General features: G+C 36.6%; 1 protein-coding gene across 9 annotated transcripts in view; it reads left to right on the top strand.

The window, feature by feature from the left end:
• Positions 1-14,367, top strand: part of CABCOCO1 (ciliary associated calcium binding coiled-coil 1) — a 246,978-nt gene that overhangs the window by 66,664 nt on the left and 165,947 nt on the right. For all 9 annotated transcript variants that reach the window (XR_013161570.1, XM_077125214.1, XM_077125213.1 and 6 more), the window contains 2 exons: positions 1,776-1,920; positions 10,037-10,109. Coding sequence is in view for 8 of the 9 variants with exons in the window: in XM_077125214.1 (XP_076981329.1) it covers positions 1,776-1,920; positions 10,037-10,109 (218 nt within the window). In the remaining variant the exon portion in view is untranslated. The remainder of the gene's footprint in view (positions 1-1,775; positions 1,921-10,036; positions 10,110-14,367) is intronic.

Below are 14,367 nucleotides of genomic sequence, written 5' to 3'. Positions count from 1 at the left end.
AGGGAGGCTATGAGACATGGGCCAATTGCAATTCATTAACCTGAGTTTTAATTGTTATATAGTTTTATGCTCCTTTCTAATTCCTACTAGTAGAAAATAATATAGTCTAAACAAATTACAAGTTAGCCTATATAGTATCTTCCTAAAAAATTAAATTACTTTTTGATAATTTTTTTTAATTTTGGTGTTTGTAGTAAAATCATTACATATCAGAAAGAATAAATAGCTCTGTAACACAAAAGAGAGTTGGGTCCACGTACTAAGCTTATGTTCTCATAACTTCTCTTCATTCCCCTAAAGAAAATCCACTATATTAGTAAGACGTAGAACGTTTAGCAATGGTTTCATAAGAGAGACCGAGATTTGGTTGGGACAGGTTGGATATGTTTCACATTAAACATAAAATTCCCCCCAAAAGCACTAATGCAGGTCCCCAGCTTAAGTCCCCCCTTACAGTCTTACCTTTCCCACAAACAGCCACTCCAACTTCATCTTCTCTAGAGTCTTTTCAAAGCCCCATCTCCTCCTTTCAGACCCCACCCCCAACCTTTCCCTCCTCCCCTAGGTCTTATGCCGAGCAATCCACTCTTCAGCTTTATATTCATAGGCCCATCATTTGTCAGCAAAGGACACTCTGGTCACTCCAGTCCCTGGATTCATCCTCTTGGGGAGCATGTGAATTGTAAATACTTATTTTGCCTTCCACAAGTAAAAAATAATATAATATGAGCAAACAGGAAAAGAAGACGGGAATTAATTTTATTATAGACATTATAAAACCAAATGTTTCTAGTTTTTAACATTTATCTACTTGTTTCTCAGTGGGACAGATGCAAACAAATATAGGTTTTGTTTTAGCTCTAGGAGAGCACACTAGAATCATCGAGTTGTTTATTTTGGGAAATAGTAGTGAAGTTATGCTATTCTTTTGTTGTTGTTGCATGCTGTATGGCAGGGATCACACTTCACTTTTTTTCCATATGAGTACCCCATTATTGCAGCAGCAGCATTTGTGACTTTTTGTTTGTTTGATATTTTGTTTGTTTGGGAAGTTTATGGGCTGAGACTCGAACCCAGGTCTCCCGCATGGCAGGCGAGAATATTACCACTGAATGACCCTCGCACCCCCGTGCTATTCTTCTTGAACTTACATTTGGCTCCCACCATCACCACTGAGCATATATTTGAGAAAACCCTTACATGAGTTAAAAGTCTATAACTTTGGGAAAAAGAACACAATCGTGACATTTAATGTAAAAATCCATATTTTTGACTTCTATTGAAATTCTTAAGGCCCAAATTTTCACATAGTAAAAATCAGCAAAAGCCAAATGCTGGCTTTATTTATATTTTTAGCACTGAGGTCAGCTCTGCTATCAAGAATGACTGAATCTACTGTTCAGGCCCTGTTCACCAACTAAGCCAAACAAAACCTTTTTTGTCATTTTCATGTATGCTCTTATTTTAAGATAGGAAAAATTTATTTTCCATTCTTTAGATTGATTTAGATTTTTTTTTGCATCTTAAAATGAAAACAAAAACTTCAGACATTTGTGTAGTATTACCATTAATTTACAATTATTGGGTTTGTCATCTCCTATTCTTTTACATAAAATATAATTATTGTTTCATGGAGAAACTAGTTTTATCATTTGTCCTCATAAATCCTAAATAAAGCAAATTTTTGCACATTAAAGGTGTCTTGGATTCTTTTGTTCTTGAAATCATCTATCAAAATAAAGCTTAATTAGAATTTCCTTGGATTTTTATTTTAGCACTGCATATGTCCTTAGAAGACAGCATAAAATGGCTTGGTGAAGTTATGGCTGAAATTGGACCATCCCACTCAGAAAACAATGAGGAATGGCACATCTTTGATGTAAAACAAGCCAATGCTATCATTGATTACTTAAAAATCAGGTATGGATTTTTTTTTCAGCAGCATTTATTTTTCATTTCATACCTTCTAGAAAACACCTATTAAATTAAAATTAATATATTCTTACCAAATTCATATGTTTATAGAATTTATGCAGTAACAACCCAAATAATCAGGTAATAATAAAATCTTCCATTGAATCAGTAAAAGTCAGAAAATTGAACCAAATGTTAGCTAATCTTACATTATTAAAACAATGTAAGAAAATGTCCTTAACAGGATCTATCATTGCATTACAATAGACTATATTTACATACAGTGATATAGCTGACTTTGTCATCAAATTTTGTATTTTAGAGAACAACCTTTATTTCTTTTTAAATTTCCTTAATGGCTTTACATGGTAGATTCAATTGTGTGCCCCAGTTTTGACATGTTCTTGATCTTTGGCTATGTTTTTATGGGTGTGGACCCATTGCAAATAAGATTCTTATGGGTGTGGACCCACTGGAGATGAGATCTCTTCAAGATGTCACTTCATTCAAGGTGTGGCCCAAATGAATCAAATTGCACTTTAATCCAGATTACTGGAGTCCTTTATAATCAGAGTAAAAAATTAGACTGAGAGAGAAACCATGGACAATAACCAGAAGCTGTAAGTCAACAGAAATCAGAAAAAGAAGGAGAAGATACCACCATGTTCATTGCTATGTGATGGAAAAGCTAAGGGACCCCAAAGATTGCCAGCTAGCCAGAAGACACCTTGGAGGCAGCCTCTGAAACCATAAACCAATAAATTCTTGTTGTTAACCAACCTATTACATGGCATTTGTTTTAGCAACTAGGAAACAAACAGTTTTTGGTAGCAGAAAGTGGGATGCTACTATTGTAAATAAATAAAAATGTAGAAATGACTTTGAAATTGGGTAGTGGGTAGAAGCTAGAAAAATTATCAGGGCTCAAAAATGAGTGAAAATTACAGAGAAAGTTTGTATCATCATAGCGAATACATAATTCATCCCGAACAGAATATTGGTAGAAATATGGATGTTAAAGGTACTTCTAGATAGGACATAGGAGGAAATAACTGTGTCATTGGAAATCGGAAGAAAGGTGATCCTTATTATAAAGTGGCAGAGACTTGGCAAAATTGAGTTCTGATGATAGATGAAAAGCAGAACTTTCTCCTTGCAGCTTATAGTGAAATAAGGCAGGAAATGGATAAAATGAATGTTAAACTCTTAGCACAAGGAAACCAGAAATTAATAATTTGGGAAATTCTTGGCCTATCCAGATGTGTGCTTTGAGACTAGAGTCAGAAGCAGCTCTATTAGGGACATCCCTGAACTTTTGGGAAGTGAGTTCCCAGAGGACAAAGCTGCATGAGAAGATTTAACTGAAAGGGTGTGATTGATAATGGATCCAGTCAGCCATTTCAGTGGAAGTAAGGATCGGAAACACAGATATCCAGGAAGAATCTGTGGAATCTTCTGTTGTCTCATGATTTGGACCCCTTGGAACTGCACACAAAGCCAACAAGATTTTTGCAAAATTTATATGAGCAGAACCACTGACAATCTGGACTGAATGAAACAGAGAACAGACTAATTGAAGGAAGAATGACTTTGAGGGTAGAGCATTTGAAGCAGAAATCTGTACAAAAAAAATTGCCTCTAGTCGAGAGAGCAGGTCACATGTGTGTAGAAAGGGAGAACCCGCCCCTGCACTTGGAAGGGGCAGGTCATCTGCCCCCCAGTGCTTGGATGGGAAGAGCCTTGTACCCCATTGTATTAGTTAGGGTTCTCTAGAGAAACAGAATCAACAGGGAACACTTGCAAATATAAAATTTATGAAAGTGTCTCACGTGACCGTAGGAATGCAGAGTCCAAAATCCACAGGGCAGGCTGCGAAGCCGATGACTCCAATGGATGGCCTGGACGAACTCCACAGTAGAGGCTCACCAGCCAAAGCAGGAATGGAACCTGTCTCCTCTGAGTCCTCCTTAAAAGGCTTCCCATGATTGGATTTAGCATCACTAATTGCAGAAGACACTCCCCTTTGGCTGATTACAAATGGAATCAGCTGTGGCTGTAGCTGACGTGATCATGACCTAATCCTATGAAATGTCCTCATTGCAACAGACAGGCCAGCGCTTGCCCAATCAGATGAACAGGTACCACAACTTGGCCAAGTTGACACCTGTCCCTAACCATGACACCCATTTTAAGGAAGAGTGCTGCCATCCTTATGCTCGGTTATGTCAGGGCCTACGCGTACTGTTTCCAGAGAGTATGGCTGTATCACAAGTACTTGGAAAGGGTGGCACAAGCCTGGAGGACAAAACAATCCATAGATGAGTGTTAGACCTTGAAATCAAATGGAGTTTGCTCTGCTGGTTTTTTGGACTTGTTTGTAACTGATGACCTCTGTTTCCCTCCCAATTTCTCCCTTCTGGAATGAGAGTGTTTATTCTATGCCTGTCCCTCTGTGGTGTATTAAAGAAGATAACTTGTTTTCTAGGTTTCACAGGGTCATCAGACAGGAATTTTGCAGACAACACCCATTACTGATTTTGTTGAAACTTGGACTTAACTTTACTCTAACATGGCTTAAGGTTTTGGGGATGGGGGATTTTGTGATGGGAAGAATGTATTTTGCATGTTGGAGGAACAAGTCTTTTTGGGATCCAGGAGTGGACATTAGTGGATTGAATTGTATACCCCAGTTGCAATATACTGTTGGTCTTTGTCCATATTCTGGGTATGGACCTATGTAAATAAGATCTCTTTAAGATGTTACTTCAGTTAAAGCATGGCCCATATGAGTCAGGTTGGGCTTTAATGTGGAACATTGGAATCCTTTATAACAGAGTGAGAATTAGAGAGAGAAGCCCTGGGGAGCAGGGCAACAGCCAGGAGCTGCAAGTCAACAGAATGCAGAAGAAAAAGAAGACACCACTGTAAATGTTGTCATGTGAAAAGCCAAAGAACCCCAGATTGCCAGCCAGCCAGAAGATACTACCCCCAGGAGGAATCAAGTCTTCTAGCCTCCATAATGATGAGCCAGTAAGTTCCTGTCATTAAGCCAACCCATTGTATGGTATTTGTTTTAGCAACTAAAAACTAAAACATTTTATATTAGAAATTGAAAAGATTTATATACATACTTCCTCAAATTTATAATACACCATGAAATAATGTGTTTATTGACCAAGTAAATTCATTAAATCTTTCTTTCAACTTAGAAAATGATGATAGATGGAGGGAAGGTTTTTTTTTTTCTGCAGTGATTCTTCATTGTTGATCTAAGAAATCTGTCTTTTTATTTAAGGTCTGTGTTAGAGTCATGAATTTCCCTAGCAGGCCATTTTTAGAGTTTGCAAATATTTAAAAAAAACAGGTAAAAATCTTCTTTTGTTTAATTAAAAGCTTCTCTTGAATAATATATTTATTTTTCTTATACTATAAATTCCAGTGTTTTCCAACATTAAATTTTAAAATTCCAAAATAAAAGGTGCTGAATGATATCCTATAATATGCTTGGCAAAGATCCTAGTTGTAATCTGGAAGCTTTTAAAATATTAATGTGTTTAATATGGTAAATTTATATACTTGTTTCTGGTATGAATTAATAATGGCATGATATATGTATTATAGATAGTAGCTTTTGAGATAATATTATTTCTTAATATAAAAAAGCATACCTCCTAATCTGTGTCTCTCACTAAAAACCATGTTACTCTTCATATCATGAGAGTAAAGCAAGGAAAGGGCCTCTAGGATGGAAGAGGGTCTGGAGATGTAGAATTGAGGAGAACCTAGTCCCCGAGTTCTTTCTGTTCCTCTGGGCTTGAAGAACACTGGATGAGAGGAATTCTATTTTGGATTCTTGTATAACATCCCTCTTTCTATTCTCTTTCTAGTTCAACCTGCCAGATTCCTCTTGCAGAGCAGCTTTTTTACAGCAGAACTCTAAACCTAGGTTTGTAATAGATGCAGGGACTGATAGTAAACCATAGAAGCAAAAACTATGCCCACTTGATAATCACACCTTGTAGATGGTAAATAATGCTGCTTTTTTTCCCCCTCATTTCACCTCTCTGAGCAAATGCTCATCAGTGTATTTCTTGACATTCTCTTTTAGAAAATAGTTACGTTAGGAGAAGATGTCAGTGTCAGCCACCTTTAAATCCTAGCCAGAGTGACTTCCCATACCAAAATCATAATGCTGCTTCTTCAAAAGAAGTAATATTTGAGGGATTGGCAAATAAAGTAAATCAACTTTTTTCGATACTGTTAAATCCTCATATTGTGAGTTCAAAGAAATTATGTTTTAATTAACCACATTACAGAAAAATAAAATATCAGTTATTAAAATATCTGATATTGATACTAAATTTCTATAAAAGAAAATGTGCTTTTTCTAGTACATCTGTTCAGACTCCCTCATAGGTCCACAAATATAAGTTTAAGGGCAATTGATTCATATGCTTTTCATTTTGATAACTACAAAACAGTTTTATAAATATGAAGCTAACTCAATTATCAAAAGTATAAGCATGCTTCAATTTAACTTATTAAGTTTTTCAAACCAATAAAAGCCTTATTTAATTTAGGGAGAGCAATTTTTAGAACATGACTCATAGCACATGAAATTTAACTGACAATAAAATTGAAATTCCACTTAATACGCTTAACAGAGTCTAAATTGTATATTGTCAGGTTTCAGAGATTTGAAAAAACTAATACCAAAATTCTTTGCCCTCCACTCCAGTACTGTAAAGTGCTGGCATATCTGCCTGTGCATGTCTAATATGCACATTTGTATATATAAATTATAACATATACAGATATAAAAACTAGTGCAACATCAGTTAGATATATATCTGGCCCCAGCACCCTTGTGTCATTGTATATTTAGGTGAAGGTGATGTGTATAGGCATATGCCCCCCAAAAGAGGAACAACCCTGCCTCTTCATGCACAACACAAGGCATCAGACCTCCTGGCATGGAGCCAGGCTTCCTGACCCAATTTTATTGTGTTCTCTCTTCCATTTAGGATTAGCACTAGAGGTTTGACAAAATGGTCTAGCAGCCTAAATCACCTCCAATTCAGTGATTTAAAGGAAGTGACTTAAGGGAAGAGGGAACAATGCACTCCCAGAGCCAGAGTGTTGCTTTGTTCTTGTGTGAGGCCATCTGGGAGTACTCCCTCCTTAGTAAGGCATCTAGAGAGTTCCAGTCAGGGCAGGACATGTGTGAGGCAAGAAAAACGATTTTGTTGGTCCCCAAGAGAGAGAAGCAGTCCCTTTGTCTCACCCTAGACCTGGTCTTGCCCACTCTGCTGCTGTGATCGCTGCATCTAAGTTATACATTTTTTCTTTTTCACCATAGGAAGTGTATTTGCCTCTTGGCATGAGACAGTCTCATTCTTATTGCAATGAGGAGAGCAAGGCTGACAGATTATGAAATTACAGAAAGGAAGATTCATTAATTAGGTTTTTGTGCGACACAATATAAAGAAAGGAAATTTTACATTTCTTCACTGAGAGGAAGCAAAGCTATTTCCAAAATGCTCTATAGTCTCTATTTTTTCTACTCAAAATCAATAATTGCCGTTGTAATACTTTTGTCTTTAAAGTGTTCTATAGGTAACCAGTGTAGGAGAAGGAGAGTTTGAATTTATTTTGCTTCATTAAATTATAAAACTTCACTAATCCTGACATTTTTTAGCTAATAAATTAAAGTGCTATCAAAATTTAAGTTAGTTTTCTGAATGTTGATGAGTAATTTAAATGTACAGCGTTTTTTTTCCCCTAAAAAATACCATAATCGAGTCTGTACATCCCTCACTTTGTAATGGATTGTGTTAGTGCTGAGATCAACAGCTAATATAACTCAGAGAGACCCAGCTGCCTGAGGATTTCTTCATTGATCTCAAATGAATTGAAACTTTGATCCAGTACAACATTCAGGAAAAACCATTATTATACATGCTCAGTAGCTACATTCTGTAAATGTTAATTTCTCAGTTATATTAAAATCAATTTGCTTAAATAGCAAAAGGCACCAGAGTGAAAGAGAAACCACTAAGTCTATTTTTTGTTCTTGAGCATTTTGCTATATTATGTCTATTAATTTTCCCAAACAGCAGGAAAAGAATTAGAAAATTTCAAATATTATCACATGCAGGATATGAGAAGTAAGCCCTTCAGTGAATTTCTAACTCCCAATAATGCATCGCTGACATCTTTAAACCTACTTAAAAATATTTGTTTTAAGGACTTCCTATCTTTTGACTCTTTGTAATTTGTAGAATAGGAACTGAAAAAATTATCTTTCTTAAATTAGTTCCTCTCTTTCTGATATGTGATCTAATATTCTACAAGAAAATTATACATTTTCTAAATGGATTGCAGTTTATCATGCATCACTTTTCAGGTGTTTTTGGAGGTTAATTTAATCTTGAAAATTTGGGGGAACATGAGAGGAAATAATTAATCGTACTAGAAGTAGTTGACTTCAGTTTGAAGCAAAACATGAAAAATAATGTGGAGTTTGTTGTTATTTATTAAATAATGCATGGTGCATTATTTGCTTTTAAACCGGTGTTTTAGTTTGCAAGCTGCCAGAATGCGATATACCAGAACTGAAACAGCTTTTAAAAGGGGGAATTTAATAAATTACAAGTTTACAGTTTTAAGGCCATGAAATTGCCCATATTAAGGCAAGGCTATAAAAGTGTCCAAATTAAGGCATCCAAGGAAAGTTTCCTTGACTCAAGAAGGCTGACATGTCCAGAACATCTGTCAGCTGGGATGGCACATGGTGATGTCTGCTAGCTTTCTCTCCCAGCTTCTTGAAGCTCCCCCAGGGGCATTTTCCTTCTTTATCTCCAAAGGTCTCTGGCTGTATGGACTTTGTTGGTTCTGTGGCTCTTAAGCTTTCTAAAAATGATTCCTTCTTATGGACTCCAGTTAGCAACCCCACCTTGAATGGATGGAGACATATCTCCATGGAAACCATCCAATTAAAAGTTAACACACACAATTGGGTGGGTCGCATCTCCATGGTAACAATCAGAAAGATCTCACCCAACAATATTGAATGAGGATTAAATAACATGGCTTTTCTGGGGTACATGATAGCTTCAAACTGGCACAGGCAGGAAAATTCAAGATGCAGTCTAATTGCTCCCAAATATGGTCATTCATGAAAGATAGATTTACTGATATTATCTGGGTACTGTGTTTTATAATGTCAACATCTCTGTTTTAGTTTCCTGGATGTTAAATCAAATGCCATGCAATGGATTGGCTTAAACATTGGGAATTTAGTGGCCACTCTTTTGAGACTAGGAGAAGTCCAAATCAAGGTATCATCAAAGTGATGCTTTCTCCTCCTAGAAGACTGTAGCATTCTGGGCTGGCTACTGCTGATCCTTGGTCCTTGGCTTTTCTTTCACATGGCAATCACATGGCAGCCTCTCCTGGCTTCTTGGTTCCATTCACTTCCAGATTCTGACTGCTCCCTGTCACTTTCTTTCACTCTGTGACCTTCCCTAAAAGACTTTCAGTGATAGAATTTAACCACCCTGATTCACTTGGGTCATACCTAAACTGATATAACTTCATCGAAAGGCCTTATTTATGAGGGGCCACTCCCACAGGAATATATTAAGTTTTGTTTTGTTTTGTTTTTTTCACATGGGCAGGCACCAGGAATCGAACCCGGGTCTCTGGCATAGCAGGTGAGAACTTTGCCTGCTGAGCCACCGTGGTCCGCCCCGGAATGTGTTAATTTTTTTTTTTTTTTTTTTTTACATGGGCAGGCACCGGGAATCAAACCCAGGTCCTCCTCTGGCATGGCAGGCAAGCATTCTTGCCTGCTGAGCCACCGTGGCCCGCCCGTATTAATTTTAAGAACATGTTTTTCTGGGGTATATAGCTCCAAGCCACCACAACCTTCAAAAATAATCCTTTAATTTCTTAGCATTTCTAGGCAATTTCTTTTGGAATAAAGGAGACGGCTAACTCTATATTAGCGTTTAATGTTTTTAGCTGTCGATAGTAACAATTTTCCTTTAATAAATATCCTTACTTATTTGATTTTTTCCTGAAATAACTTTATGATTTGCATATTTATTTTGCATTTCAGCTTATTTCAGCACTACAAGCTGTATGAGTTTCTATTCTACTCTACCAGGGAAGAAATCATAATAGGAACTGAGGTAAGTAATTTATTTAGTTGGAACTAATTAAGCTGAATCACTTAATGCATGCTGATGAGCATCTGGATCTTTAACTGCTTAAAGCTACTTCTTGTCAAGATTATGCAAGTGTTAATATAACCAACTAGTAGTTTGCAAAAGAATAATTGCATAAAATGAGCTTTGGATTAAGAAAATAATCTGTCTTTTTGCATTAAAAACATTGTTAATCATATGTATTTTATGTGTTTATGGAGTATTTGACAAAACCCAATTGGATAGGGTATATATGTCTTCATACAAATAAAATCAGGAAAAATGAGATATATTTAGTTAGATCTCTTCTTATTTCACATTTATTTTGTCAGCTCATTGTTTAGGGCCTAATTCAAATCCCACTTCCTCAGTGAAGCACATCTTCTTTGACTGTATCCCATCTCAAATGAGGGGTTTGGACAAACTCTGTAGTCTCATTCTGTAATTTTATTTCAGTTGATCTCTTCCCATTGCATTCTGGTTATTCTTACACCAATGAGCATGTAAATATGTACTGTCTCATATGGTTCTCTAATTGTTTCCTGTGTGATGATATAGTTGACATAACCAAACTGCAATTTCCAAAGGCAAGGATCGCCTTCTGTTTTCAACCACAGCATGTAGTATAATGCAGGACACCACAGCAACTCAAGTCATATGATATAAGTGACTCTGTGGCAGTGTCTAAAACAGAAGATCTACAATAACTGATCTACCTTGAGGCATTTTTGAACAGCCTTGCACACAGTCATATATTTATAATTACTAGAAATAAACCCTGGGTAACAAAACATCTTGAAGGGTTAAACATGTCATTAAAAAGTGCTCTTGTAGGTTCTCAGCTACTTTAGGAGGCTACATTGCCTAGAAGAATCAGGGACAGGAGTGGCCAATTAGAAATAAACAGGTGAATAAGTGATTGTCTTGGTTTACCAGGGCTCTTACAGCAAAGTACCATAGACCAGTTCATCTGAAAAAGATTTATTGTCTCACAGTTCTGGAAGCTGGAAATCTGAAATCAAGATATCAGCAGGGCCATGCTTCCTCTCAAAGGGAAGAATACATTCCATGCCCCTCTCCTGTATTCTGGTGGATGGCGAGCAATCCACAGCATTTTTTGACTTGTGGCAGCATAACTCAGTGTCTGCGTCTGTCAAATAGCCATCTTTCTCTCTCTGTTTCTCTCTGTCTCTCTGTGTCCAAATTTCCTCTCCTAATAAGGACACGGTCATATTGGCTTAGGGCCCACCCTAATTAAGTTTTGCCTCATCTTAATAAATTCTTCAGAGATCCTCTTTACAAATAACTTCACATTCACAGGACTAGTGGTTAGGGCTTGAATGTCTTTTGAAGGAACATAATTCAATCCATAACAGAAATAGTCACATCATCTTTATAACTTTCTTGATGTTAAGAACCAGATGACATGTACCAACTATTTTATCTCCCAGAGTTTTGTTATTTTGAAGTTTATAAATTGCTTACTTCATAAAGACCTCAGTCACCATTACTCACCCTCCATTTGGTCAGTTGTTCTAATGCCAGCTGTTAAAAAGTGAACTGCAGCAAAACAAGGAACCCTTTTTGCTTTTGACTTTCCTTAAAATTTCTTCTAAGCAATCTCTTTAATCTCATGCATACTGTAGCTTAAACTAGTTGACGCTTGTCAAAGTTTCACTTAAAACATATCCATTTCAGAATTACATCATATGGTGTGACCCTGTTGCAATAATTAACAGTTTGGAACATAACCCCATATCTCATCTGTTCAGCAAGACATTGGGGAAATAATAGTGGCTTCAACAGTGGCATACATAGATATTTAAAGTCATCAAGAAAAAATTCCAGAAAGAACTCTCTTTCCTTTTGTTAAACTGCACAATCATGCCTTTCTTCTATATCATAAGGATATATTTAGGTGACATTTATGCTTGTGGAAGGATAAAATGGAGAAAGCAGACAAGGATTAGTTCTTTAATTTTCCATTGTCTTTGTATTTTCCCCACTTTGACCAGAGCTATAAAAATTAATCTTGAAAGAAAGGGTATTGGGGATTCAGGAATGAAATTACTTATGGAATTTTAGAGGATTAACCAAAGCAAGTATCATACTATAGTATTTATGACATTTCAGAAGTGTTTGATAACTTTTGGTACAAATTCTGTTTTTTAATTACAACCTTTCATGGAAAGGCAAAGGCCATCCCTGCTACTATGGTTATGCTGACTACAGTGCCCTGGGACCCTACCAGGGCCACACAGCAGTAGCATGAATGTATCAGATTTAACCATCAGGCAAACATTCAAGCTTGATGAAATTTAGTTTCTTTCTTTATTATTGAGAGAAATTAAAACACAGAAATCCCCTCCAAGAATAATTACTAAATATCAATTTGTAATTATTAATTGAGAACAGAAGTCAATCATTCTTTTCTTGGGTTTTAGTTTAAAGAAAGCTGATTTTCTGTTTTTAAATTTAACAGTTGTTTCTAGCTATTTCTACTCATTTTTCAAGAAATTCCATGTTCTATGTAGATCATAGAACCACATTTTCAGTAAATCATTCTTGGCCTGAGATTCTTCAAAATGTAGAAATCTTTCTAATAGTTATGGTTCTATAAATAGCATGTTTTGTAGTTCATTCAGTGGGTCACAACATCATATATGCCAAAAAAGGCAATCATACTTGGAACAAGCTACAATAGAATGATGGAATAGAGCAGAAAATGGAGGTGTCTGGGTGGTTGAAGTATATGTCCTCACTTTGTTTAAAAGAGATGAAGACTCTCATGTTTAGTCACCAAGCCAGTGGTGCTCAAAATCTGTTGTTTTCACAATGCAATTATAACATAGACCTTCTTTGTAAAGGAACCGAAATCTCCTCAGTGAGTATGCATTTCTTGGCCTAAGGATCCCCCCAAAACCTAGGAGGAGCTATGTGTTTTGCTTCCATCACTTAAAAACTACAGAAACATTTAATAACTCCAAATAAGTAACAGTAATGGCTGCAGCAATGGCAATGATGAGATCCATAGTAATTGATAATGACACCCATAGCAGGTGCTCAAAGTCAGAGTTCCAGTCAGGTGTCTACTGCTAGGCATTTACTAGAATAATATGATACGGCAATAAAATTATTTTTTTATTTATTTTTAATAAGTTAAAAATGTGTTAATATTTATTTAATAGTACTTAATTTCCAGTTCCAGTTGCATTCCAGGTCCTTTTCTAAATTCCAGGGATATACAATGACAAACAGCAGTTTTGGCCACAAGAAGTTCATGGTCTAGTAAGAGGAAAGAAAAGAATAAAGAAAAAATTAAAATATGTGGGCAAAGATGTTATGATCCTATGAGAACAAACAGAAAACCGAGAGAAACATCTAGCCTGTGGACTTAGGGCTCATAGGAGGGTTCCAGGAAGGTAAAATCTTAGAGGAAGTCTGAAGGCTGTAAACAAGTTAGTCAGGCAAAGGAATATAAAGTATGGGTATCCTGGTAGGAAAAAAAACAGTTCATGAATTATTCCAGAAGATACAAGTACTTCAGTGTTTTTGTTTGTTTTTTTGCATGGGCAGGCACCAGGAATCAAACCCGGGTCTCCAGCATGGGAGGCAAAAACTCTGCCTGCTGAGCCACCATGGCCTCCCCCCCTTTAGTGTATTTTTAATCATTCTTTTGGATGCAGTGGAAAATTTTCCATTCAAAATAGTCTAAGCAAAAAAAAAAAAAGGAGAGGATTACCTGTTCACTAACTGGTAAACACAGGACATGAGCTGGACTAAAGCCAACTGGATCTAAGTAACCAAACCATGTTATTAAGTGTGTATATACATGGGAGTGTGTAAATGCATGCATGTATCTCAGTTTTTAACCTCTTCCTGTCCCCTTTCATTTCCTTTCTCCGATTCCCTGTATTTCGGCCTCATTCTCTCCTACTGCAGACCACATCACTGGGGTTGCTCTTGTCACGTTACCACTGTTGAGTCATCGCTGTGCCCACAGGAGGGGAGCGGTGTTACTTAGGAGACCTAAGAGAGCCACACTGAGTGTATGGTGGAAGATGAATACATCCCAAAGAAACAGAAAGAGCTTCACAAGAAGGGAAAAGTGATCTGATCAAAACACATGTACAACTCCCATTCCATTCAGACTTCCATGAAAGACAAAAAAATTTCAAAATCCAACATACAACTGGGAAACACAAAAACTGCTATGGATAAGATATTTTGTGACATCTAAAAT

The sequence above is a fragment of the Tamandua tetradactyla genome, chromosome 13 (assembly GCF_023851605.1).
Source record: "Tamandua tetradactyla isolate mTamTet1 chromosome 13, mTamTet1.pri, whole genome shotgun sequence".
NCBI classification, from domain to species: domain Eukaryota; kingdom Metazoa; phylum Chordata; class Mammalia; order Pilosa; family Myrmecophagidae; genus Tamandua; species Tamandua tetradactyla.
This window is presented reverse-complemented; position numbering and strand designations above follow the sequence as displayed.